This window comes from Anarhichas minor, unplaced genomic scaffold, assembly GCF_050575085.1.
Source record: "Anarhichas minor isolate MPS153535 unplaced genomic scaffold, ASM5057508v1 ptg000051l, whole genome shotgun sequence".
Classification (NCBI taxonomy): Eukaryota; Metazoa; Chordata; class Actinopteri; order Perciformes; family Anarhichadidae; genus Anarhichas; species Anarhichas minor.
Genome location: NW_027466497.1, coordinates 5,629,886 through 5,657,673, shown reverse-complemented (window position 1 = coordinate 5,657,673; position 27,788 = coordinate 5,629,886). Strand labels below are relative to the sequence as shown.

At 45.9% G+C, this 27,788-nt stretch overlaps 2 protein-coding genes across 7 annotated transcripts; one reads left to right on the top strand and one right to left on the bottom strand.

Annotated features, from left to right (window-relative positions):
* Window positions 1–558: 558 nt before the first annotated feature.
* On the bottom strand, window positions 559–8,869 carry maco1a (macoilin 1a). The gene is made up of 11 exons (XM_076112910.1): window positions 8,612–8,869; window positions 7,665–7,806; window positions 7,249–7,375; window positions 6,988–7,111; window positions 6,662–6,840; window positions 5,666–6,209; window positions 5,392–5,550; window positions 4,952–5,134; window positions 4,673–4,793; window positions 3,488–3,662; window positions 559–2,510 (listed from the first exon to the last, which is right to left on the bottom strand). Exons 1-11 carry the CDS (start codon window positions 8,689–8,691, stop codon window positions 2,308–2,310), a joined length of 2,037 nt encoding a protein of 678 aa, XP_075969025.1. The 5' UTR covers window positions 8,692–8,869; the 3' UTR covers window positions 559–2,307.
* A 67-nt stretch (window positions 8,870–8,936) lies between these two features.
* LOC142972086 (transcription factor E2F3-like) lies at window positions 8,937–19,624 on the top strand. Of its 6 annotated transcripts, none has more exons than XM_076112883.1 (7): window positions 8,937–9,288; window positions 13,902–14,007; window positions 14,607–14,847; window positions 15,042–15,173; window positions 15,454–15,568; window positions 16,011–16,197; window positions 16,352–19,623. In XM_076112883.1, the coding sequence occupies exons 2-7, from the start codon at window positions 13,977–13,979 to the stop codon at window positions 16,660–16,662; spliced, it is 1,017 nt and encodes a 338-aa protein (XP_075968998.1). In that variant the 5' UTR covers window positions 8,937–9,288; window positions 13,902–13,976; the 3' UTR covers window positions 16,663–19,623. The 6 variants fall into 6 exon arrangements, with proteins under 6 accessions (XP_075968998.1, XP_075969000.1, XP_075968997.1 ...); XM_076112885.1 differs by having other exon boundaries at window positions 8,938–9,013; XM_076112884.1 differs by lacking the exon at window positions 8,937–9,288 and adding an exon at window positions 13,395–13,522 and having other exon boundaries at window positions 16,352–19,624.
* The last annotated feature ends 8,164 nt before the right edge of the window (window positions 19,625–27,788 follow it).

Below are 27,788 nucleotides of genomic sequence, written 5' to 3'. Positions count from 1 at the left end.
TTTGATGTGTGTTTCTATTGTTCTCTGAAGTTTCGGACGCTATAACATTTTGTGAATAGAGCTTGTAGCGTTATCTTCCCAGAACGGAGCAGCTAACAGCTCACAAATATTTACTTTACATTTATCTCCGCTTATTACGACACAGACAAAAAACCTGCAGAACAAAGCAGCTCTGTGCCCTCAACATTTCTATTTAAAAAAGTATATTTGGTTGTGTTGTCTGCCTTAAAGCAACTGAATGTAACATGTCGATGAATTTCCTATTAATAAATAGGTATTTACAAGGAGCACCTGAAGGCATCATAAAACCACAGGGCAACCACTTATTTTCTGATTTTAAGCACTGGAGCAATATATTCATAGACGGAGGATGTCAACAATATTTATCTAGCTGTGCTGAATGTTTCATGTTGGCTTCATGTGAATGCATTCAATTTGTGAATGTAGAAAATGTGTCAGTTAGGTGTTTGTGGGTGATTTTGGGTTAAAAGTTCAGCCTCTTGCCAAGAGTCATAAGAAGGAAAACTCGACACACAGATGATGACGCGCACACTCACACACTGAACAGCTTGCATTGCCACCAGCAAGACTTTCTTTAATAGTGATGGCCAAAGTGAAAAGAGTGACACAGCCACCATCACTTTGAGTAAAGAAAACAAACATGGCGGAACAATGAAAAGATAAAACAAAAGCAATTTTCCTTTTCCCAACTTCCTTCTTTTCCTTTAACACAAACCTATAAAAGCAACTTGAGAACTGAATTCACAACACCAGAGCGATCCACCACAAATAATACTTTTTTTTTTTTTTTTTCCCCAGGTAGGCAACATGACAGCACAACATGGTCAAAATGGTTCAGAGGGAGGGAATCCTTCCTGGTAGAAAATATAGGAAATCAACTGAATATGATGGGAAATATCAAGGAGGAGCCACTCAATACAGGTTTCTAACAAATAAATAAAACGGGAGTTTACTGACCACCTGCTGCTTCGCCACGATCAGCCCCGCACCTTGTAAACACAACACCATCTGAACATGGTCTAATGACGACATCACTCGTTATGCTAGCTACATCGGTCGAAGTATGGATGGGCAACCTAACATCAACACTTGGCACTTAAGAACGGAAACAAACAAAGAAAACATTCCTCAGTAAGTTAATGTACATCGTTGTAAACAGCTAAATGCCGACTCTTAGGGCACGATGAGAGACAATCAGTTTGGTTGGCGTTTTGGCGCACCAAGACTCTGTCACTGTGAAATGACGCGTACCATGTCCAGTGTTCTGTTTTCCCTTTAAGTCCGTGACATCGTGATCAACTGGTTTTAGCCTTTGAATACTGAATTGAAAGGATCAGATTGAGAGAAGTCTTGAATGAATGAATGAATCGGAGCGAGAGAGAGAGAAACACGGCTTTGAAGCTTTGATGCTTTTTTTGATCCCAGGATTGCAAAGTATGTGGTTTCTGCATCTTAAAAAGAGAAACGGCAAGGCACTGTAAAATCTGCAAATCACGGTAACGACCGGTTACCTCGACATCATTAAATCCGGTGAACAATGTGGCCTAGCGGGTTCTAATTTGGTCCAGAGGGAGAGGAAAGGTGTCTGCAGCAGAACGTTAACATTTTGGCAGTGCCTGGTCAAATCTAGCAATAAGAGTTTTTTCTGGTTTTGCTTCATCGACTAACCGATAATCCCGGAGGCTTCAGCGTGAAGAGGATAAATCATATTGGAACATCTGAAGGACGCAGCAAACGTTTATCCGTTCAATATCTTTTAGAAGAAATGTACAAAACTGAACTGAGACGTTACAAAACAAACGATCACGGATTTCAGTGAAAAGCATGAATAGTTTTTACATTCATGTCACTCACTGGGCTTCACTTTACAGGAAACTGCCTTCTGTCTAAATACAAACCATCATGTAGAAATGAAACGTCTGTGTGTCGGTTCACTTTAGAAGAACATATGGCGGGGGGGGGGGCATGGAGCGATGCATGGCGGCTCTTCGGGAGACTTTTGACCAATGAATCGTGTGTTCCTTTCTCCCCCTTCAAACAGATCACGCTGGCTAATGGCTAAATCCCAAAACTCCAAAAGAAAGTCAAGATTGTACACAACCCTCTCAAAAGAATAGTTCTCATAATAGAACCAAAAACACACATATGTATGGAGGGGGCTGGTGTCTGTATGTGGTACATTAGAGTGCAAAGACCTGTCAGGGGCTGGTAAACAAAAAGCAGAGAGCTTCGCCAACGTAAAGAAAGAGACAAAGTTCTGTCTGAGGACACGCGTGGCTGTCAGAGTCACTTCTTGAGGGGCTGGTAGACCGAGGCGTTGGGGTCCAGGGAGGAGGGACTATTGTCCATGAACTTGGAGGAGTAGTGCGGGGCCACGGGGCTCAGGTTGCTGCCGTCTGAGGAGTAGGACAGGCTGGGCATCACCGCCATCACCTCGGCTATCTTCTGCTTCAGCTCGGCGATCTCCTGCTCCCTCTGGTGGATCTGACCTGCACGGGACGAAGCACACAAAGACGTTCAGATCACAGCGTTGAGGACCAGCTCGAGGATCACTCATACATACAAAGAGAGTCCTTCTTACATGTTGGTGTAGGGGTGGGCATTATGAATATAATCCTCTATCATGGTATATATATATGATTATATATCACAATATGGGTATTTATCATGATTATAGCACATTTTCTTGACAATTAACGACAGAAATGCTTCTTTTTTGGTTATTTCAGCAAACTAAAATCCCGACAAATCAAACTTCTTCATTACAACAATATAAAACTCCATTAAGTATTCCCGATTACTGATTTGAAACATTCCCTACGATGGGGTAATACCCCCAGAGATGTTAAAGGGGCCGGTACCTCTGTATGGTTATGGATTTTACAGATGACTATCTCAATAACTTGGGTATTTTTCAACCTGGACTCTGTTTCCCATGTTGAAACTGGTCAAATATGAAACTCTAATCGCTCGGGGAAATTCCTCACCGACAATTCACGTCCACTTAAAGTGTTTGTTTTTGCTACTGACCTGCTCCGATTGTTATCATGAGTGTCTGACATCTTCAGGTAAAGAAGCCTACGGTGAAATAAAACCTTTTTCTTCACCGTGCACTCTGATTGTTATCGTGTCGTGTGACTTGTTGCCAGAAGACAACAGCGGAAGCGAGGGCGAGAGAAATACAGGTGTTGTGTTTGAGGACAGAAAGCGTAGCTTAGTGTCTGAAATAATTTCAATGTCTTGACTCAATATTTAGATGATTTCAACAATGGGGATGTGACGCAAGATTTCCCAATGAGACAGATCTTATCAAGTGAAGAGTAAAGAAAAAGGGTTTCTATCTCTGTGGGGTCCTTTCCATAAGCTGAGCCTGTCTGAGGCAAAAACCAGCAGTCTAGTGGAGGAACATTGAGGGTGAGGACATCATCTAAAATGAAAACGACTACAAAACAGTGGCGCTCGCTACCTTGTGCTATCTCCAGCTGCCTCTTGGCATCCCCCAGTGCAGAGAAGAGGTCCAGCTTGATCCGGGTCTCAGCACTCAGGCTGTTCTCCAGGTGCTGGGTCTTCTCCTGCATGGCCGACAGCGCCGACATCAACACCTCTGTGTCCTTCTCGTTCTCTTTGTACTTCCGCAGCTCCTGCACGTGGCGGAAGAGGAAAATGAGAAAGAGCATCGGAAATGAGATGAAGACCAGATGACGCTATAAAAGCATGTTCTTAAAATGAAAATGTAACACCAGGCACACCAACAAGCAGCTTGGGAACTACCAGTAAGAGCATAAAAGTTCAAAGTTTACATTTCTAACCAATTAAATTCCCAGACATCCCGCCCCCTTCTGACACAAAATGATTGTTTGCACATTTAGCTGTCAATCAAACGAGTTACGCTACTTTCAACTTTACCGAACATTGGGCGGTGTTAGCGGACTTTTTCACCAATATGAACGATAATCCAGTGTCCCGTTTGTGGTTGCGAGCGCGTCAGTCGGTAAAAGGTTTAACGTCGAGTGCAACTTGACCACAGCAACTTTTCTTGGGACTTTTTTCCCCCCCGGCTGGTCTACGAACAGAGCAGGTGAAGGTGTCTCCGTTTACCAAACCGACTAAAGAAGGCCAACGCAGCAACAGAAGCTTCATTTAGTGGTGCACATCCCAACGAAAAACTCCCAAAAAAGCCCTTTGCCTATGGCGGGGTTGTAATAGAGGCGGCTCCTGAAATGCTATTAAAAGGGCCATAAAAGTAAAACAGACATTTTAGTGATGTAAAAGTCATTTTGTGAAGTTAGCAGTCAGAGGGGGAAAGGCTGGAGCCCTGTTTTACACTTATTATGAGCCACTAACGTGCCTTACTCTCTAAACAAAGCTGTGCTGAATGCCTGATGCATCAGAAGGCACAGGGGGTCTATTTATTCAATTACATCAATTACCAAAGCTAAAACAGCATATCATTTTAGTAAAGTGATCACCAGCTGTTGTTGTTAGAGACTCAAGTACAGCAGCAGCCTGTTAATGAGAGCTTATTCACGATTACAATCACAGAATTTGAATCACGTACTGTACCATCGCTTTACTGACAAAGGAAGCAGAACTTCACTAAGCTGAAGCTTTATGTTATCAGAGAAAGATAGGAGAGTCTCCTCCTCCTCACCTGACACTTGCCCTCCAGATCCCGGATCTGCTCCTCCTTGAGTTTCATCTCCATGCTGAGCTTCTTGCACTCGTTCTCCAGCTCTCTGATACGACCACGCAGAGAGTCCGTCGACTCCACTCTGTTGGCCACAAGAGAAAAACGACACTTTTAACAATGGAAAAAGGCAAATATGTGCAAGAGTCAACAGAGCTTTCATTTCCCGTCTCGATATGTGCCGATTCAATCTGTCCAATTAGCAGAAGCTCATGTTGATGGCAGAGAGCTGGGCTGGAGTACCTGGTGGCAGCAGCCAAAGCCACGGCTCGGGCAGCAGTGGCCTCTTCCATCTTCTTCCTCTTCCTCTCCTCAGCCAGCTGTTTCTCAGCGAGGGCGCGGGCCTCCTGCTCGGCCTTCAGCCTCTTCTCCAGCTGGGAGATGGTCTGCTTGTCCTTCTGCTTGGCCTGGACGGCGCTGTGGAGCCTACAGGGTGGAGGGAGAACGTGGTCAACCAGGCTGGAGCATAAGATTAAACACACGCACTGAGATGAAATGAGGAGTCGTGGTCCGTAATAAAGCTTTTCAGGAGGAAGTGACGCACTGTGAATCCCAGCTGAGCTGACATCCCTGAAAGCTGCTGTGTGGTGGGATGCACGACCAACAGGGTAGAGAACCCAGAGCTCAAGTTTTTACAATACTGAATACTGCATACTCTGTGAGTACACTGCACATGTACGCACTTGTTCTGGAGCAGCTCGTTGTCCTGGCGGAGCTGGCCCAGTTCGGAGCGCAGGCTGCGGTCCTGGCTGCTCAGAGAGGAGACCTGACTCCGCAGCTCCGACTCCAACTGCCGGTTGGCCTGAAGATCGGCCTTCAGACGCTTCACGTCCTGCTCCAGCCTTTCAGAAACAGAACAAAAAGGAGGCACGAGATCATCAAAAAGGCAAAAAAAAGTCTCCTGTAAGTAGTCCAGTACAGAGACAATTACTCCATTATTGTATTTGTGTGTCTTACCGTACGAGAGCGTCCGGCTTGCCCAGCTGGTTGTTGGGGATGCAGTTCTCCACCGGGTCCTTCTGCCCTTTCCCCGCCCCCTTCTGCTTCTTCTCATTCTTACTGGTGGAGGAACCCGGCGGGACGCTGCCATTTGAAGAACTGTGGTTCCGCGGGGACGAGTTGGAAATGTTACCCCCGCCTCCGCCGGCATTTTTGTAGTTCTTCCCCGCCCCCGCCGTTTCCTCTTTAGAGGCCGAGTGCGTGTTGGCGTCGGCGTGCGTGTTCTCTCCTGCCAGGTCGTTATTCAGTCTCTTCGCCCCGACGTAGTTCTCTATATACTCCGCCTCCTGCAGTTTGGAGTCCAGTGCGTGTATAATACTGTTGTTATTGATTCCAACCACGTTCTGTTTTTTGCCCTCGCGCTCTTTTGCGGTACTGTCCTTCCCTTTTTCTCGGTACTCCAGCTCTGGCAGCGGGACCGGAGTGCTTTTCTTTCCAGGAGGTGCTCCGTTCTGGGATACAACGGCGGGTTCCACCTCGGAGATCCCTTTAGCTAAAGCAGCTGGAGGAGAGCACACGTTGGCAGCGTTAAGACACATACAAGCAGCGTTAACCTAATTCCAAAGCAATCTGGGAACATGACCATAGACATAGATTGAATGAAGGTCTTTGTGAGTGCGAGTCAAAACAGAGAACATCTCCAACCAGCAGGCGTTTCCAGGAATACTTTCTGCTTTCTATTAACTACAAAATAGACTCTAAACTCTGCTGCATTTGAGCATTCGGTTTGAGTCGTTTCTGCTGGCGGTAAAATTCTAGCGCGGACAAAACATCTGGGCCGAGACCTCCTGAAAAGTCTCGGTCTGGTTCTGTGTTTGTTTGCAAAGCGGACCAACCCCGGGCTCATGAGATAGTAGATAGGAAACACCTGTCCTCTTTGTTTCCCCTACACATGAGTGAGCTGCTGACATTGTAATAGGGTTGTGTGTGTGTGTGTGTGTGTGTGTGTCTCACCCTCCTCTGCCTCCCTCTCCTGTCTCTGCAGCATCTGTTGCTCTGGTGGTAGAGCCTGCAGTAGAAGCTGCATGTAGAACTCGTTCTCCTTCTGCACCTCCTTCTGCTTCCTCAGTCGCATCTTGTAGCTGACGTAGCTCTTAAAGCCGAAGCCCAGGGTGACCACCGGATAGCCGATACTGGGAGGTGGAGAGAAACACAACGTCGCCTTTAAATATAAGAGCGTCCTTATATTTTTAGGCATGAAATATTGAAGCATGTGCTATTTTATCATGACTTTCTTTACTATTAGTGCACGGACAAAAAGCCTCTCCTATGGCGTTTACCAGTGAGCAGCAAAGGGTCGACACAGGTCCACGTGAAAGTTCTTCAGGTCTTTGAACCGGATGGCAGCTTCGATGTACACAAACAGGATCCACAGCGAAACAGTCGGTAGACAGACTCCTCTTTCTGCGTGAAAGTAAGAGGAAAAAAAAACTGGCACTGAAAGAAACATGGCGACTATGGATTTCTCGTGAGTCTTTGAGGTGAAAGCGGCCGTTTGGCCCGGCAGAGACACGAAGGGTACGCAGGAAACGTGGACTGACCTGTGTGCCAGACGTACTGGACCCAGACGTAGGTGCTGGCAGCGAAAAACAGCCATTGGACGGGGATGAAGAGGAGGCAGATGATGTCCGACGTAAACGCCACGCACACGAAGAAAACAGAGAACGCCTAGGTGTAGGAGGAAGACACGGACAATTAAATATGGCGTAACAACTCTGCATGAATACAGTACACATGCATATGTAATAATATAGTGGCATGTGCACACACTGTACTAAAAGCTTGTCTTGTTTCCCATCCACCACTACCATGTAAATACAGTACATGTTTTTTCAGTTGCATATAGGCTACGTGCATTGGAGATGCATTTAATCTTTATTGTGCATCATCAGACCACCTCATAGCATTTAAGTTCATATCTGGTGGAAAAGGGGGTTTGTGTAAACAAAGCTCTTACCAGTCCCTGGTATCTGAAGGAGTCGTAGACGCTTCGAATGAAAAGCCAGAAGGGCCACAGGTACTCGAACCTGAACTCCAGCACAAAGTCGGCCAGCAGAACTAACACCCACACGACCAGGAACTTCAGGTACAGGAACGTACTGCGGGAGAGGGTGTTACAAAAATAAAGACAAAAGAAAGAAACAGAGGATTTAGGCTTTTACAAGGCCCTCTCCAGTGTTACCTCAAGCTCATACTGTATTTGGAGGCAGATACAAATATGATAGGTATAAAGAGAGCGTCAGTATGTATGTGTGTCATGTCTGGACATGTTGCTTAAAAAGCACAGCTGGTTTCTTTCATCTGGCTTTCCGTCCACAGATCTAGAGGTAAAGCCACGCTGCTGTGACAGTGCACCTCCCTCAGGAATACACGTGCTTTGTTCCAGTTTGACCCAAAACAAATTTTGGGGTTATTGTTTCTCTGTCGTATTCAAATTATAGACCGCTGACGGACAAAGCACAGGTGAGAGCCCCTCCGTCGTCGGCGTACACCCCGGATTTCAAAACGAGCGCCCCCCTGACATTGCTGCTGTCATCTCAACCCTCGAGCGTCATTATTCTCTCAAATTCACGCTTTTTTAAACACTGGAGACTCAATGCAAACTGGAGAGATTTGCATTGAGCGGAATCTGTTACAATTCATATTTAAATCCCAATTTCATTTTTATTTTACGCCAGAATTTAAATTTTACCATCAAGCCAGAGAGAAATAAAAGCACCAAATACAACACAAATAACGTTCGGCCTATAATAATTCTGACATAAAGCGAGCATGTTCATTTTAGCTCGCTAGCAACAACCAACGCGTGTTTAAAACATAAACGCAGCCTCGTCTTGACATATGCAGAGAGGCGCCATTGTTACACAATAACGTCCCAGAAGCCCCCTTCTTTTTTTTTCGTACCTGCTATATATACCCTCAGTGATTCGGTTCCGTTTTAACGGCCGTCGGAGTTTGCTGCAGTCCGCATTGCGCCGCTTCATCCTCCCCCTGTTTGGTTCACTGATGATATCGGTCTGGTGGTGGCTGTAACTGGAAATGTCATCCGCTCATCCTCAATGTTCCCACTTCTTCAATTATCCAACCATTGTTGTTGTTTTACGCACATGAAACAAAGAAATAAATAAAAACAGTCCCGCTGAAGGCCCCTCCCCCTTTCTCGACACGCAGCGCCCCCCCCCCCCCCCTTGCTGGCGGCTGACGTCATTACGTCGTCGGTCGGAAAGCGTCGGAAAACATGGCTGCCCCCCTGCGGAGTCGATACGTTTCTCTCAATTTTACGTGTTTAACGGTCGCTTCTGAACGGTAAGTGTAATAATAATTGGTTACGGGGGTCTTGTCATGTCATCCGCTCATCCTCAATGTTCCCAACTCTTCAATTATCCACTATTGTTGTTTTATGCACATGAAATAAATAAATAAATAAAAACAGTCCCGCTGAAGGCCCCTCCCCCTTTCACGACACGGTACGTGTGACGTCCTGACGTCGGTCGGTCGGATTGCGTCGGAAAACATGGCTGCTACCCTGCGAGTCGATACGTTTCTCTCAATTTTAAGTGTTTAACGGTCGCTTCTGAACGGTAAGTGTAATAATATCGGGTTACGGGGATCTTGTTTTAGTTTACGGAGCCGCAGGTTGTTAAGTTAACGCCGCTGCCGTGTAAACCGATATACGTACGACGTTACTTGGTAAAAGTTACCCACGCTGGTCTCAACCACGTTTGTTTGGCAGCCTTTTCTCCCTCAGCAGAGATGTTTAAAATCTCAAGTTTATTCAGCTGCGACGTCACATGAGACAATTTAATATAATTCCTCGATAAAACAGTCTGTTTTAATGCGAATGTATTATGGGTAGTTTTAATGCGGCATAACCTATTTCACCATTTTACGTTTTGGTTGTTGCCATTGACAAGTTATCATCTAAGATTCTTTATATATTTTTCTTGTTTATTGTAAAATAGTGTTTGTACATTGAGAGCGGAGTGGAAACCGGAGCCAAATTCCATGTATGTGTACGCATACATGGCCAATAAAGCTGAGTCTGATTCTGAAGATGGCTAATGTTTAAACAGATCTTATTCACCATGGACATGGTAGAGGAAGTTATGCCACCGGCTGAGGAAAAAGAGAGGCAGGAGGAAGAAGCAGAAGATTTAGAAGGAGGAGAAGATGATGCTGCAGAGAAGGAGGGAGATGATGAACAGAAAGGTGGGGATGAACAGGAAGTCAAAGCAATCCCACAGGCCGCAAATAAAAGAAAAAGAAAAAGAATTCCATTACCCAAAAAAAAACCCAAAGAGAGAAAGAAGGACGAGGTTCTGAACCTCAACAACGAGGTGGTGAGGATGAGGACGGAGGTGAAGAGGGTGAGGGCTTTGGCCATCAGAAGGCTGATGCGGCAGATCGCTGCGCTGAAGAAGAAGAAGGGCAAAGAGATGGAGATTGAGAAGAATCAGAGGAGAGCTGCCAGACTGCTGGAGGAGATCCACGCCATGAAGACCCTCTCACCAGACCTGGTAGGCTTCTTAATACCTTCTGTTCATCCATTACTGGTGGAAATGTTGACACGTGTCTAATTGGATTGTCTCCCCCCTGTTTCCAGGTGACAAAGACAGCCTTGCAGAAGGATCTACACTTCGAACAGATGTGCAAAGACCCCAAGTCTACCATGTCCGACCGGGCCACAGCACGCATCGCCACTCACCCTCAGTTCAACAAGAAGATCGAGGAGATCAAAGCTGCCGTGAAAGCCTTCAAAGAGGAGCGGATGAAGGGTGGAAAGCAGGGAGGGAAGGAAAAGGTGCAAAATACAGGTGGGAAGGTGACTACACAGTCAGCAGAGCGAAAGAGTGAGAAAAAAGAGGACATTATAGTGGAGCAAAAGGAAATCCTAGACAAAGAGGAAGGAGGTGATATCCCTAAAGACACTCAAGATGCAACTGTTGCCGAACCTGAAAAGGAAACCGTGAAAGCAAGTCCTTCAGCTGATACTGCGGATGGTCAAAGGAAAGAGATACCAGAGGCTAAGAATGTAATATTAGCATCAGTAAAAGGCAGTGAAGGAAAGGACGTTGTGAAAAATACACCTCAAGCTAAACATGCAGAAAAGAAACCCGATCCTCAGTCTGCACCAGAAGTGCTCCAGAAAAAGGAGGATGAGGAAGAGAGTGATCTAGAGGCATCAGATGATGAAGAGAAAAAGTACTTTGATGACAGCACAGAGGAACGTTTCCACAAGCAGTCGTCCCAGTCCGAGGAGAGCGACGACGGCTTCTTTGTGGGAAAAGTGAGCAAATTCAAGAAGAAGAAGAAGCAGGAAAGTGTAGAAGGGGACAAGGCCGATGAGTGGCGTGAAGGGAACGGTTCAGACCGGGTCCAGAGAGAACTGGATGAGCTCGAGTCCAGGCTGAGGTCTAAAGGGACCTCTCTTCAGTCTGTCTTTTGTTCTACCCTCTCTTCGTCTAAGCTGGGCGGGGGCAGAGGGAGAGGTGGGGATAGATTTAGGGGCCAAGGGAAACCACAGGGGGGCCGTGGTCTAGATCGAGATTTCAGTAAACAACCCAAGTTCCAAAGGCAGGAGAGAGGAGCAGAGAGACATCCAGGGTCCAAGTACAGCAAGCCCGAGTCCTTTCCCTCTGTGGGCAGAGGGAGGGGGCGAGGGCGAGGCAGGGGTGGAGGCGGAGGTGTCTTTACCCATCAGGAACCACAGCAGGCACTGCATCCATCGTGGGAGGCCAGTAAGAAAAGGAAGGAGCAGCATGGACAAATCCTGGCCTTCCAGGGGAAGAAGATCAAGTTTGACGATGACGACTGAAACCGTTTGTTTATTAACGTTGAATACATTTAGTTTGAGTGTCGTACACACCACATTTGTCTGGTCCTCGTTATCTGGCACACTAGTGAGGCTTAAACGTCGTCACTCAGTATGTTGGAGGCTCAATACTAGTGGAGATGATCTTTGAGAAGATTTGTTTGTATTAAATATCAAGAGAAATGTGTTTGAATATAATTTTATTCCCAAATGACATTTAATTCTAAATTGTGAAATGCATCACCTGAAGCATGTAATTTGTCATGAAATAGATTTACTAGTTAACAAGTCATTTGTAAGAGGGCCAATTCTGTTAGAAATGTATATTTGGGAAGTGATATTTTTCTTTTTTTATGTTTTTTTGAATAAAGTATTTCTAAACCTGTACACGATTGCACTGCTTTGTTCTAAATTGTAATTAGGGTCCAGTTATTGTATATTACACACAGTTATTTTATAGTGACAGACCTTTTGCAACAAGATCTTTGATTTTTGGTACTTGTCCCTCACCAAGATGTGTTTCAACAATATGAAATATCTGCAGTTTTATTGTACTTGGCTGTCTTTATTTCAAGAAAAAACTTTATTAAATGCAACATGAAATGTTATCTCAATCATAAAAACATCAATGCAGCACATAAAGTAAGGTTATTACTTACTTGACTGTTGTAAAAGAACAGTAATCCACTTTGTTGCGGAGCTTTGCAGGCATTGGTCGACCACAGCTGCGTCAGACGTATACGTCACTGCGTACACAGGGTGACAGCCAATAGTGGTTGACATGCAAATTTGGTTTGAAAACGGTCGCGGGCACTCGGCAGTTTCGCGCGAAGAATATCTCGTGCTGGGCTCTCTGTCACCTTGATTATAATATTTATTAGTGGAGGTACTTTTCTCAAGACAGAGATGGATACGGAGCGATATATATATTATATACATAATCCTCCCCTGACCCGGGACAGACGTTACAGCACGGAGGAGTTCAGGTACCGGTACCGTAAAATCGGATTATCCAAATGTTACGTGGAGCTGGATTGGATGGAAAAGTTAACATACACATGCTAATATGCTAAAATACTAAATTGCTTGCTGAGTAGAATCAACGTCGCATACCACATTGTCCATGTTAACGTTAACACATCACCCATTTTTCATCTGGGTTCTAACGGTTTACGTTAAGGTAACGTAAAAAACGCGTAACGTTAGCCGTAGCCGCACGTGTGGACGTGTTTATTGTGTAACCTTTCCGAGCTTATTTCTCTTGGTAGATTTAAATATTTCTAATGATGTTATAAGCTTTGCAACATGTCTCTAGCTGCTCGTGTGGTTAGTCATATTAGACACCGGGTCACAGTGTATTTTCTCTGCGACATCAGCACCATTTGTAACTCGAAATACAACTTTACTTAGCATTCGTCAAGTACACGAAGAACACTGTCGTTGTTAACGGAAGTGCTGAATCTGTCTTCAGAATAAAGGAAAATTAAAAATTGTCATTCTAAATATGTGGAGGGATAAAGTGCGTACTGACCTAAAACAGAGATCTTATAACCTATATAGCTACTTAAATGTAAAATACAGTTCTAAATGGGAGGGTAGTGGACATGCTAGGGGAAAAAACGGTTTGGCTCCTCAAAATAAAACAACCGTGCTAACGTTCCTTGGAAGTTTATCAGGGAAAGCCTGTTGTAACGTTGCATGTATGCCGATGTCTTTGATTTTGATACAATACATGTCCCGCATTAGTTTCCCGTTTTATAGTTATGTGAAAAAGTATAACTATGTCGTGTGGTAGTTTGAACTTTTATTTTGAAGGTTAATCTGTGAAGCTTCAGCTACATTAGTGTATTTCCGGTAACTTTACGCTCGTTTTTTTTTTACCTTTGGAGCTGAGGCATCACACCGCGCCTTGTCGGAGCATACTTTTGCACACTTTTGTTCTTCGAGTGCCGCACACGCTGACAGCGCACTTTAGCAACCGAGTATTCTGTGGGAGTACAGTGGTAAGCAGGTTTAACTGTAAAACCGCTCTGTGTTCATTAATGCTGGACGCAAACTCACGTTACTGGTAGGCCGTGGGTGAGCGTGGGAGGGGGATGGGGAGATGTTGTTCCAACTAGCTAAAAACACTGGTGAGGGAGGCTAACCCCCAGGTAATAAACCCCTCCACATGAGCATAATATTTAATGCACAGGCACAGTCATTGCTTCTAACTACATGCAGATTGTGTCACAAGTGAATGCAGTGGGTTCATGACAAGTTTATAATGCATTATCGCCCAAAATGGCTGCCCTGTGACACACTTGATGCAATGAGATAATTGGCAATTAAAAGTTTTATAATGCATGATATTTGTAACACAAAATGTTTTATTTTGCTCAGGCAAAGAGAAGGCTGGAGCTGGAAACCGGTGACCCCCAGGACCTCCATGATGGTGGCTGGACCTCCAAAAAGCAGATGGCCTCTCGGTCCCACACAGGAGGAGCTGGTGAGACTTTGGCAATTTTAAAGAAACCTTACAAATCACCTTAGCACAATGTTCCAGTGACTGGCAACAGCGGTGGTAGATACCAGCCTTCTACAGTTATATCTTCTGTGTCAAACCACCAGATCACCGGTTCATATGTTTTGTTCAGTTTCAGTCTAGTTAGTGGTGGAAACTTGCAGTGCTGTTGTGTTTGGCAACGCTTGCTGGTGTCTCACACATGCTCTCCAACATGGTGACCAAGCTAAATGGCTAACTTTTCCTAAAGTCTGTCCAACCAACTCCTGGCTGCTCAATGCCACTTTCACCAAACACTGGATCGAAATAGAACAGCCTCCATACGCTCGCTCCGAGTATTCGGTTTAAAGTAAAATGGTGGAATTCACGATGACCAAACGGTGTCTAATGACATTGAAACTTTGAAATCGAGGCGCAACACACTTCTTGTTTCGCTTGGTGGCAACAGAAGAATGGCAAATGTTAGAGGAAGTATAATAAGAATAAGCACACTTTAATATGACAGAACAGATAAATGAATAAGTAAAGAATCTTAAAAGGAATCATCACAAGTTCTCACCCTTCACCTGTGTTTTCTTTTCCAGCTCCCGCCCCCAATCCCATAGCGCGCAAGTCCCTGTTCGAGAAGTCTCGCTGCGACACGTCGCTCGGGCTCTTGACGCAGAGGTTTGCGGCGATGCTGAGTCGCTCCGCTGACGGGGTGCTGGACCTGAACCTCGCCGCACAGGAGCTCAACGCCCCCAAGAGACGCGTCTACGACGTCACCAACGTCCTGGAGGGGATCCAGCTCATCAAGAAGAAGTCCAAGAACTTCGTCGAGTGGTTGTAAGTACGCGTGGTAGTGTAATGCATACAAGCATTATGTGACCGATTGTCACAATGATTCAATATTTTGAAGACTGACAGATTATACTACGCACAGTTAGTGTTATTGTCATCTTCTTAAATGCCTCATGACCATTACAGTTGGATGTCTTTAGTGGTATTTGTTGAGGTTTTGATCCTGTGTGTGTGCACAGGGGCGGTGAAGTGAACGTGCACATGGATCAGGAGCTGAAGGCCCTCGTCGAGGAGGAGAGGAGGCTGGACGAGTTGATCCAAAGCTGCACAAAGCAAGTTCACCAGCTGTGCGAGAACCAGAACACTCTGAGATATCCTTTTTTGATTTGTAACTCCGGCTTCGTTTTGTACTGTTGTGACCCAGATTCAGGGTGTGGCCCCAAAGCATTGTGGGAAAAGAGTCATTGGTGACGCGTCCAAGAGATAATCCAGAGCAACAGCGCTTTAGATTCAGGAGGCATCGGAGGGATCGGTGCCTTCTACCCACCGCCAGTGTGTCGCTTATGATGAGACTTTTGGGTTTAGTCATTGAGTGTGTCCTGTACACAAACCCATCCAGGTTGATTTATATCCCTTAACCCCGAGGATCACGTTTGCCTATTTGACTTACGAGGATGTCCAACGGATTCCCAGCCTGAAAGAACAGACTGTGATTGTGATCAAAGCGCCTGCAGAGACAAAACTGGAGGTGCCGCACCCAGAAGAGGTACGTGTTTCAACATAATCACTCAATCACATCTGTTGTTTTTTTGTTGCAATGAAACTGGAGCTCAATCCGCACTAGAAGACCCAATCAAGAAGCAAGCGTGGGCGTCTGGCTCAGTGTTTTCAAAGCTTTCCGTTTGTGCCTGTCCACACTTCAATCTCCTTTTTAAGGGTTCTTAAAACGCCAGATTATTGTGGACGCTACGCGTTTCAGAAACTAAAACATGGCAGTGTGGACGTGGCCTCGATGCTTTGACATGCATCCCCGGTCAAACATTACATCGTGCTTAATTGCTTTGTTTCTACTGATGCAGCGTCGGCTTGAATGAAAGTATGCTCTTGCCACATCCTCCCAAGACGCCGTTCACTGTGAGCGTCTTCTCCCGGCTCGTGTTCGGAGAGTGTTTTAATGAAAGCACTCCGTCTCCTCCCGTTCTGCTCAGAGCCTCCAGGTCCACCTCAGCAGCACCCAGGGGCCCATCGAGGCGTTCCTCTGCTCCGACCACCCCGTGCCGATGGAAGCCACGGACGGCTCTGTAGCCAACGGAAGCCACTTAAACTCCTCGGCCAACGGGAACAACGCCGCCCCCCTCGTGCCTTACTCCTCCTTCGTCCAGGTGTCATCCAAAGGTGAGTCTTCCACTTAAACACCCCACGGCCACAAGAGCGGGAGGCAGATACCCATGGGGACCTTTTCCTATACAGGAAGCTTTTTATAAGACACTGTATTTACTTCCACCGCTCATCTTTTGTCTCCCTATCCACACTCCCATTATCTTTCCAGACAACGCGATCCGTACCTCTGGAGTCGATATTATCTCCAGCCCGCCGTCCGAGCCGACACAACACCTCACATCACCCGTCGCCCCCGTCTCCCCTATGCACACCTCCCTCCAACCCCCCTCTGGAGATCAGCAGAGCTTTGTCACCCTCACTCCCCCTCTAGCGCTCTCTGTTGGTGGGGAGGAGTATCTCGTGAGCCTGACTGAGGACGAGGGCATCACTGACCTCTTCTCTTCTTTTGACCTGGACCACTTGCCCCTAGATATGCCCCATCTCTCAACAGCTGCTTTTGGGGATTCCATAATTTCGTAGGCGGTTGCCACTTTCTCACAAGCAGGATGTCAAGGGGACACGATACAAGAACAAAGTGCTGTTGTTTTTACATTTACATTTCCCTACCCTGGACAATGTGACTGGGATGTACTGATGCTCAGGTATGTGGAGGATTGAGATCTTTTCACGGCTTCCTCGTTGTCTTTAGGACATGGACTGACACGCATGCTGTTATAAAGAAAACACTATTTCAGAGCTTTAATCTGTTGCGTTGTTGGGCGTCCTTAAGTGTCCTCCGTGGTTTATGAGCGCGGCGGTCTCAATGCAGGACTTATCCTTGAGCGTGTCCCGGGAACGTTTTGTATTGTGATCACAAAAGAGCCTTCACAACAAAGCCTGGTGATTCAGACGACCGTTTAGTGTCAAGAAGTGTTGATTAAAAAGCATTAAATATACAAAAGAACCCACGTGTCTCGTCTTGACTCCGCTACAAGGGATGCACCATCCAATCTTTATTCCCCTGATGCCAATAAAGAACCGTACGTCCGGGTGTCTGCTGATACGGAGTACTGCTTCTATTCCATTTTGCAAATATACAATCTGAGTCCCTGGACTCATATTTATGTAAAGTAACATGAAGTCGGGGTTTGTTGTAGCACTAAAAACTGACTTTGTGACATTACACCGAATTGTATAATGTCAACGCGACACTAACATTGTCATCCTAAGATTTAATGTGGGTGGGACACGGCTGATGTCGATCCATTCATTAAAGTCCGTGTCGTCTCCAGTCGTGGCTGCACAGCTTCCTCGGGGCCCTCCGGTAGCTTTTACCACAGGCGCAACTTTGTAGATTCACAAAGAAGTTGGATATTAAACTGTTTTTAAATTCCTCTGTCGTTAGGAGCGGTGTGTCTAGATTGTAACAATACTTGTTGGTCTAAAGAGGAACATCCTGCAGCTCTCAAGATCAGGCTGCATGAAGCGGTAGAAAGTGTCCCGTTTAACATGGAGGCCACAGACTTACAGTGACACGCTTTATTCAGAACCTCTGAGCCTTTTCATATGAAAGCCTCGTCCTTGATTGCAGAGACATTTCAAGTGTGGCACTCGGGAACCAGGAGAGCACGGTTCCGAGTGTCAATTTGGGCAGAAGTGTGTTATTAAAGACATGGGAATGTGAAAAGGTGATTGCCATCAAACTGGAAACTTGTGCAGAAGATTGAGTGCTTTCAAGAGTCCAGGTTTGCGCCGATAGAGCCGCCGTAATACCCACTCTGATTCCCCTTCATGTTAACACTGTTGGTTCTGTTAGCATCGTTAGCTTCTAGCCGCCGTCGCCGCGTTCCGAGTGGCGTAGAGACAATCCTTCAATCATAGATATGCTTTAAATTTAGATTTTATCTCTGTTAATAATGTAGCGTTTAAACACCGTGCTACCTTCACTGAAACACTAGATCTTTGTCTTCATCTCTTTAAAACACAGATCCCTTTGTGTTCGTCACTCTACTCTTCAGACCAGCGTTGTATCGTAGTGATATGTGAACATAATTTGAATGCGTTTGGTAACATTTTATCTAGATTTGCTCAAATGTTCTGTTTAAATCACGAGGAAAGAAAAAACACGATTCCCCTAAATATAGCAAATGTTTCTTTACCTGTGAAATAGTTTTTACTTCTACACTGAACTATCAAATGTATCGATAAATAATAAAAAAAGAATGTATCGCACAATATCATTTATTTTTTAGTATTCAGTGAGCTCTTGGGTCAGCATTAATTTAGTTTTTGATAATATTGGTGGCAGATTATACATGTTTTATTTATGGTCTCAAGTAAATATCAGATACCATTATCTATTTTCGTAGGAACAACCTGCCAAATGGATACAGATGTTATTGAACAGCTGCTACATAAACGTATCCAACGCGTTTGACTTGACTAGATATTACAGCTGTCGGAGCACTTCATCAACATGTTCCTCAGACGTTACCTCCTCTCCTCCACAGTGAAGTCTAGCTGCTCTGTTGCAACACATAAGCAGCCACTAGGAGGCAGTGTGCTCCCACAGAAACCCTGCAGCCGTCACACAGTTGGGATGTAGCCCATCTCCTTCTGGGAATTCACTGTTGTGCATCTGGCACCAAGTGGACATTACTTAAAACTCAGTGGTAGTCTGTTTGGCTCCCGTGTCTAAAGCATGATGATAGAAATGTTTAAATGTATAAATTCATGCCCATGTGTCCTCTTGAGCTCTTTAGGCGGCCGCAGGACCGACACCTGTGACCGTTTGTGTCCTCTTTGAAGTCTGAACCTTTTCAGGTATTACTGCTGCTGAGTTACGTGTTGAAACAGAAGATCAGCTCCACACACTGAAGGGAACATCTTAGAGGTGCATTAAGAAACTGTCGTTTAAGCAGCAATACAGAAAATATTTAGAAAACTGGAGAAAAGGTTTGAGTGACATCATTGGTTCTGCTGACCTGATTCTGTTCATTTAGGCCTTTGATAGACAGGTTAGTGTATCTAGGATAGTTTTGAAAATGTGCTGAATACACAGTATTTGTCTATCATCATTAGAGGAAGTTGTATTTAAATGTATGAGACTCTGTAGTAAAGATGAGAAGTGTGGCTGTGAGTGTAGTCGTCAGCCCAGATGGCGTTTAGTGCCAGTTGATGATTGATCAAATCATTTGTTTAACTCGTGTAAATGTGGCATATTTGTCAGATGTGTAATTTAAAACTCTTCTTCCTGTATTCGTCCACATATACGTCTGTTAATTATTCGCTGTAAATCTTTCCCGTGTAGCATAAAACTCTCCATCCCGGCTTCTCTTTGTCTGAGCTACAGCATCTTTTAGAAAAACACATCAGTGCCCTCAACATGATGATGTAATGTGTCGGTGGAGCCTGCAGCCGTCCATACCGTCCATAGGTGGCAGTGTTGCACCTCGGAGCCCCACGAAGAACCCATTCAACCCGGTTCCCCTCAAACGGCGGCACGCTCCCCCTCCGAGTTCACGGAGAGTCGCTGGATCACTGCTCCTATTGATTCATGTGTGTTTCTGTTGTTTTTCTGTGCCACAAAGATTTGCACTTCGAAAAAAAAAAGAAACACCCAAAGTGAATATTGAATTGGGTCAATAGAGAATTAGGCCTGACGTCAGCCCGCTCCCGTCTCAGGAGGGCTCGGTTAAAGATCAATCAATACGGCTGTCAATCAGCCAATCAATCGCTCAATACGGTTTCATTTTTAGAGTGCCTTTCCCTGTCACCTACGAGCAAACGGTAGCAGGTTTACAAAATACACAGATGGCTGGTCTTAAGGGCGAGACGGGACTAAGTTTCCACTTAGGACTCTGCTCCTGAGGAGGAGGAGGGGGGTTAGGAGTGACTTGGAGCAAGTGCAATCCACCCCCGAAAGTGTAGTGATAGTCTAGTCCAGCTGTCCCCTCTCCCTAAAAGTACAGCACTTGTTTCTATGCTGCGCTCTCTTCAGCCAGGCTGTTTTGACTGCTGTAATGTACCGAGACAGAGAGAGAGAGAGAACAAAAATGAGAGGGTTAAAGAGGGAGCACGGAAGCGAGAGAGAGGGAGAGAGAGAGCGCGTACTACTCGCCTCTCATTGGCCACCGAGAGCGCGCCGTCTTTTTGCGTGGCACGCTCCCAGCCAATCGGCTGCCTTCAGCGATATTTTGGGTTTATGAATGAAATGAGTAGTGAGAGAGCAGGACAGGAGCAGTTTTGATTCATCACCCAAAGCTCGCAGCGTGCGGAGCGTACCCGGAGAGACGGGTGCGCTCGTTCGCTGTGCTTCTGAGTGTCTGTATGCGGTTGCTAACATTTGGCTACATGAGACTCCAGAGCACCATCACTGCTCCGCCTTCAGCTTTGTGGTGGTGACATTGACGTCATGTGACCGTGGTGTAAAATATTAGCTTTCTACCTTTTGGTGATTGTATTCACGCTTAGAATATCATAAAAACTGTGTTCATTCGTGAAGATTATCTTGTGTTATTGCACAGAGTTTATTTTCTGCAGAAATTGAATGAAAAACCCCCGTTTGCTTTTTGTCGAGGGATCCAATGCGACGCTGACTTCCTGGTTGTGTGACTCTGCTGCCGGTCCATCATCAGTCAGTTGCATCTGCAGTTCTTGGCCTTTCTCCAGAGAAAAGATTGAGCAATGCTGCCATCTACACAAAAAAACCCCCTAAAAATCTGACATTACCTTGTCCTCCACACCTTGCTCTCTTATTCTGTATGAAAGACGTGTCTCAGCAGGTTAACTGGCCATACAAATAACCTCTTCTGATTACGAGCAGATGGGTGAAATAATGTGTCATTCATGAGGAGAATATTCATTACATTCTCTAAAACATAAACATATTTTTTTTGTCAGGCACACATTAGCAGTCTATACTCGTGTGCGGTCGGGTGTCTCTAAATTGGAGGATTTAATGCCTACATGTACGTGTGGATTTCAGATGACGTCAGAGCCGCACCCCTCCATCGTGCCGCGTGGCATCCATTGTTGCATGGCACTGTCTTTGCTCTCGCACCTCGTTTTCCCGCCTCTCTTTACCGCCAAATGTTGTGCTCTTAGAAAAAGGACCAGCCTCACCACAAAGTAGCATCCTTACCAAACAGACGGAGCTAAAGGCTCGGGGATGTATTAACTACTCGCGGGGTTAGCTGGTGAACTCCTGCAGCTGGTGAGCTAATGACCACTTTTGTAATAGTCGGTCACAATGGCTCAAGCTTCTCTCCGTTCTTTGTCCTCTGCATCAGGTTGTTTACACCGGCCTTGGTGTTTTGTTCTTAGGATTGTACACCTTTATTGAAGAACAATAAGTCCATTCAGTCTCATAACTCTCTGCAAACCATTTCTCTCCTGTGGAGCAGTTCATTCTCCAACAGGAGGGTTCAATAAACGAGTAACCAGTCGACAAATACAAAATACTCTGTTCAGAAAGAACTATAAAAAGAATGTTTCACATTTTTCTTTCTTCCTGTCAAAGTAATTTATCATTCTCGCCATCTGGCACGCTGGAGATAATTGAGGTCTCGGTGCTTGTGGATTGTTCCTTTTTAGTACACACATCTACACTGCTCAGCTCAGCACAAGTTATCTCTGGTAACTTCCATGTGACATCAATCTTCAGCTCCGTGGCCTTCGGAGGATTGAAGGCTGAGACCTCGCCGCCTCCTCAAAGGAGTTAACGTTGGATTAACTGTAATGTCACTCGAAGTCCCCTCCCATAGCCGCACCGATACAATCGACCGAGCTTCGGATCACTGAAAGACCTGGTCGCGTCCTCCGAATTCACACAGAAGAAGACCTGACGCATGTGACGACCCTCTCTGCCTGTTCGTTTGGCTGCCTTCCTTGCAGGTGTGGAGGTGGGTGTGGCAGAGGGTCGTCAGGCAGAGTGGAAGCACCTGAGGCCATTTGCAACACCGGCCCTGTGTGCCAGAGCACTCGGTACAAAAACACTCTGGATCTTCAGTTGGCTCTCGCTCCTTCCTGAGACACCCACTTTTGCTTTGGTTTCGGTTATGGTTTGTTTTACACTATACAACACTGCATATACACTTTACACGCACCCACTCACTTACACTGCTGAAATGACTGACTTCACATGTCACTGTTAGTTTATGTTTGTCTTTTATATTACTTTAAACTTAATAAATAATTAATCAACTGTTCATTGAATGCGTCTCCCTTTTTTGTCATGGCCGTTCGGCCCGGTTTGTGACAAGTGGGGGCTCTTCCATTCAAATTGATTGGTTTGAGGCTGATATTTGGTTCTGCGTTTGGGAGATGCATTTTTTTGGCAGCAGTGAGTACATGGTCTTCTAGTGTGTTCGTTGACTTTTGTGGAGTGTCCCTGGATAGGTGAAGCAATGTGGTCCATGTGGCTGCTTTTTTTTTTTTTTTTTATGTGGCGTGCGGTCAGAGCAGTTGTCTCGGGGACACATCCAGAGCTGTCAGGTGAGTAACCAGCTTGCTGGGGGCCTAACCGGGCTACTGGTTTAAGTGTTTAAAAAGCCTCCCGCTAATCTGCATGAAGACTAGGGTTCAGTGAGGTAGATTAGTTTGGTATAGGCAGTTTAGGTAGAGGGACTGCCACATTAGTTGGGCGACATATCATTGTCTCTTTTATGGCACTAGTTGACCTAGAACAGTCTGGTTTTGTGGTGGTCTTTGTCCTGGTCTAGTATGGCAGGGGTACAGGACTTTGTTGATGCTCCAGGTGAGGAGTTTCTGGATCGTTGCAGTAGAGATCAGCTCTTTAAGATTGCGGAAGAGTATGATATTGATTTAAGTGGTGTTGATGATAAACGACTTAAGGAAAATGTAAAGGCTATGGTTAAAAAGCAGCTGGTTGAAAGAGGGGTGCTGGTTGCTAAACAAGAGGGACTGAGTCAGTCAATAGCAGCACTGGCACTTTCAGTTCCATCAGGGAACTTTACCTTTGAGCAGCAAAAATAATTGCTTTTGTTGCAGTTTTCTCATGAGAAGGATAAACAAATGGAAATTGAGCGGTTCCGGTACAAAATAGAACAGGAAAAGATAGCATTAGTCAGAGATGGTAAGCTTTCTGGAGATGTTTTTCACGCGGGAAATGGTTCATCATCGCGTTCTCGTGATATTGTCAGTAATTTGCATCTCTTGCCTAAGTTTAACGAGAAGGATCCGGATGTGTTTTTTACACTGTTTGAGCGGGTTGCACAGGCAAGAAATTGGTCAGACTCTGAGCAAACCTTGCTGTTGCAGTGTGTGTTGTCAGGAAAAGCCCAGGAGGCATATGCAGCTTTAGATAATGATCTAACTTATAAATCAGTCAAGGATGCTGTACTGAAGGCATACGAGTTGGTCCCTGAAGCATATCGCCAGCGTTTTAGGATGTTGGAAAAAAGGTTCAACCAGTCTCATATGGAGTTTGCGAGGGAGCTGACAAATTTCAATCGTTGGTGTATGTCTTCTGATGCTAATGATTTTGGAAGTTTGTGTAATCTGGTCGTCTTGGAACAGTTTAAGAACTCTCTGCCCAGTCGTGTTGCCACATTTATTACGGAGCGTAAGGTTACAACTGCCAACCAGGCTGCGGGATTGGCTGATGACTATGTGCTCATTCATAAAAGCCGACTCGGTGAGCCTGTGTGGGAACCTGGGTTGCAGAATGATGGAGGGGTCAAGTCATCTGGTCGCTTCGGGGGTTTTCCAGGTGGAGCGCCTGAAATGGGAGAGGATACGTGCAATTACTGCCGTGAGGCAGGCCACTGGAAACAGGACTGTCCGATACTTAGGGATAGGAGGCAGCAGGCTGGAGGTGGGCGGCTAAAACCTGTTGCACTGGTTGTAAGCGTTCCTGGTCCTGGTCCAATAAATGCAGAATCTGTGGTTAAGGCCCTGAGGCAATTCATAACTGTGTTTGGCATCTCTAGAGTCATACAAGGTGACCAGGGATCACATTTTTCTTCTCACCTGATGGCCCAAGTGTTAAAACTGCTAGGTATCAGACATAACCAGTCGTCTGCTTATCACGCACGGAGTCAGGGTGCTTTGCAGCGGTTTCACCAAAAACTCAAGTCTCTTTTGCGTTCATATTGCACTGAGCTAGATGGGGACTGGGAAGATGGGCTACCGTGGTTGCTGTTAGCTGCACGGGAGGTTGTAGGCCTACAGGACAGTGCAGGGTTTAGCCCAAGTGGTCTGGGGTTTGGCCACACTGTCCGGGGTCCATTGTCTGTGTTTGAGGATGGTTGGAAGAAGTCGGGTCCGCCCACCGATCTTATTGATTATGTGAATGGGTTTAGGCATCGACTTTGTTCTGCAGGGGAGTTGGTGATGGAAGTGTTGGCCGCATCACAAGCTGGGATGAGGAGGAGGTGTGATCCTCAAGCTGAGATGCGTGAGTTTAGTGCCGGTGATCGAGTTTTGGCTCTTTGTCCGTTGGTGACTTCACCCTTCCAGGCTGAGTTTTGTGGTCCGTTTGCAGTGGTCAGGCGCGTCTCAGACAAGAATTATTTGATTTCAACTCGCGGTCGCAGGAAACCTATTAAGTTGTTCCATGTTAACTTGCTTAAACCCTATTATGCTCACTCTTCTAGTGCACCTGGTGATGTCCAGCAGGAGCCAATGGCATTGAGTCCTGTGTTGGAGGCTGATAAAGTGGATGCAGATTCAGTCGAGTATGGGCGATGCTGTTCTGGATTCTGATGAGGGGTTGTTTTCTGGTCGGCTGAAAAATTAGGGGACCCTCATGAGGATAAAAGGGTTGTTTATCTCCTAGTTTGTTTGCTGTTGTCGTGGTCCTGTGGGACCCCCGTCTCCACACCTGCCTTCCTTGCAGGTGTGGAGGTGGGTGTGGCAGAGTGGAAGCACCTGAGGCCATTTGCAACACTGGCCCTGTGTGCCAGAGCACTCAGTACAAAAACCCTCTGGATCTTCAGTTGGCTCTCGCTCCTTCCTGAGACACCCACTTTTGCTTTGGTTATGGTTTGTTTTACACTATACAACACTGCATATACACTTTACACGCACCCACTCACTTACACTGCTGAAATGACTGACTTCACATGTCACTGTTAGTTTATGTTTGTCTTTTATATTACTTTAAACTTAATAAATAATTAATCAACTGTTCATTGAACGCGTCTCCCTTTTTTGTCATGGCCGTTCGGCCTGGTTTGTGACACACACGTGCTGTTGAAATGTGGGTGTAAACTACTGTGGGAATCACTCAAATTAAATGTTGAACAGTAAAACCTGAGTGGGTGTCGAGCTCCAAGTACGAGGAAAAGTGCGGGATTTAAAAGAAGAAAAGCAGACGCTCCTCTGAAAGTGAAGCATCCACCCGTGTGGATGGTTGAGAGAGGATGGAGAGGAATCAATTAACCGCTCCTGTCCGCAGCAATCCATAGTGTGGGTGTGTCGTACACACCGGGCTTTAGAGTGTGAAGTGATTTTCCTCTGTCGCGTGGTCTTCAGGGGCTTGTGTGAGCAACGGTTTGACCTCTTCACAGGAGGCTTGGGCCTCGGATGCACCCTCTGTCAGGTGTTAATACGACGCCGACCGGATCGCCATATTTATATTTGGGCTACCCGGGGCCACGATGTCAGAAGTGAATATATAAGGCATGGCTCCGGATGATGTAGGAGTTGGCTGGATCTCTCACACACACACACACACACACACACACACAGCTGGCCCTGGCTTTGGTGGTCGGAATGCAACGTCTGCTCCCCTCTTGTTCTCTGGTCTGAGGTCTGTATTTTTCCTCTCTTTTCGTGGGTGTATAATGCTTCAGCTGTTGTGATGACAGCCTCCTGACCTGTCGTGAACCTCCTCCTTTCCTCTCCAGTGGGTATTTACTTACTTTTAGTTCCACTCGGCTACGCCAAATATTTGCATAGAGAAAGTCCGGACCCGAACCCGTCGGCTCCTGCCCAGCAGCCAATAGAGACCAAGACCGTCGGTTGTCATTTGCATGTCATTTGCATTGGATCCCCCCCGTGACTGTTTGCAATGTCAGGAGGCCAAATTAACCAGTGTTCCGTTTTAGCCAGATTTGCATCTCATTTACATTAAAGTTGCTTAATGAGGGTTACTTAGCCGAGTGACCCCCGTGGAAACTCCTCGCCTCGCTCGCAGAGGAGGCAGATAGTGCGATCGGCTAATTTCATTATGGGAAACAGCCGTTTGACTGCGAGGATGCCTTTGGATGTAATCATTAAAAGGGACGAGGGCTCGCAAGCTGTTTGTAATAAGGCTGTTTTTTCGCCCGCATGCGGACATTGTGTCATATTTACTGTAAGGATGAAAGATTAGGCGCGGAGGGGAGAGCGGGCGGCATCAATCTCACTCAGCATCTTGGAGCGGGCGCATTAATCATCCCATCTACGGGAAAATCATCCTCATCAAACGCGGGGCCACAGTGTGCACACATGGCGACGATCACTGGGTGCAGGAAACGGACAGAAGGAAAGTTAGTGGCTGACTGAGCAGAAGCACCACAGCCAACACTTCTTCATTGATCCTCGGGACTTGGACTGGATGTCAGACGGTGTTTTGTCCCGCTAATGTGTTTGTATGGCGGCGCCTGGCTGCGCAAACGTCCCTGCAAGCGCGCGCGCGCCCACACACACACAGGCCAAATCGTTTTAGGTTCTGCATCCTCTCAGGTTCATCGGTCCCTCCTTTTATTTTCCCCCAGATTGGCTCCCGTGTTCACTTCCGTTGGTGTTCCTTTTCATTAAGTGAGGGCGACGGAGAGCTTCTTGAACAGATGGATACCCTCAGATATTATTTGGCGGATTTCAATAAGGAGAACCAATTCTGGCTTTGTTTGTAGAATCAACCCACACGGCACACTAATGCACACACACCCAGGGCATATCATCCGCAGAAATTTCATCATGTTGTTTGTTTGCTTTGAGAAGAAAAGGGCAGGCACTGGAAGTCAGAAATAAGGCCCATATTCCACCAGGAATTGTTGCACCGTATATACATCTCCTCCAGTTCTACCTCGCCTCTCTTCATGAAAAATAAAATGTTACATCCAGTACAAATGTGATTGAATCTTTATTTTTTTCTCTTTTTGCTCAAGGATTCATGAAATGCTTTCATACATATTGTATACACTCTTTGGGCACGGTTCCAGCAGCCTTTTCTCTCCTGTTGAGTGGTTTTATTTGGAAAATGTGACTCCTGTTTTCTGTATGTGCACTAATCCCATCTAAAGAGGGGAATGAAAATGCCCTTGTTGGCTAAATCTGCAATTGTGTAAGCGGACTAGCCAGCACTCACACTCTCATTACCAGTGTTTAAGTGTTTAGTGCGAGGTGCTTAGCCGCGCACACACACACGCACGTGCACACACACACACACACACACACTGCGAGACTGGTGGTCGGTTTAATGGGGGAGAAGGCCTTGAATGGTTCCTATGCTGTGATGCATTAAAGCTTAATAACCTGTCCTTTCAGCTCGCTCTTAAGAACATGCTCCGGAGCTGATAATTGGAAAGATATTTCCCTCTTTCTCTTGCTCTCTCTTGTTCCTTTTGTCTAATGGCTGCTTTCAGTTCAGTTGGGTCCATTATTTGTCCTTGAAAGATTATTCATATTTTTTTTCACCAGTAATATTTTGTCTCTTT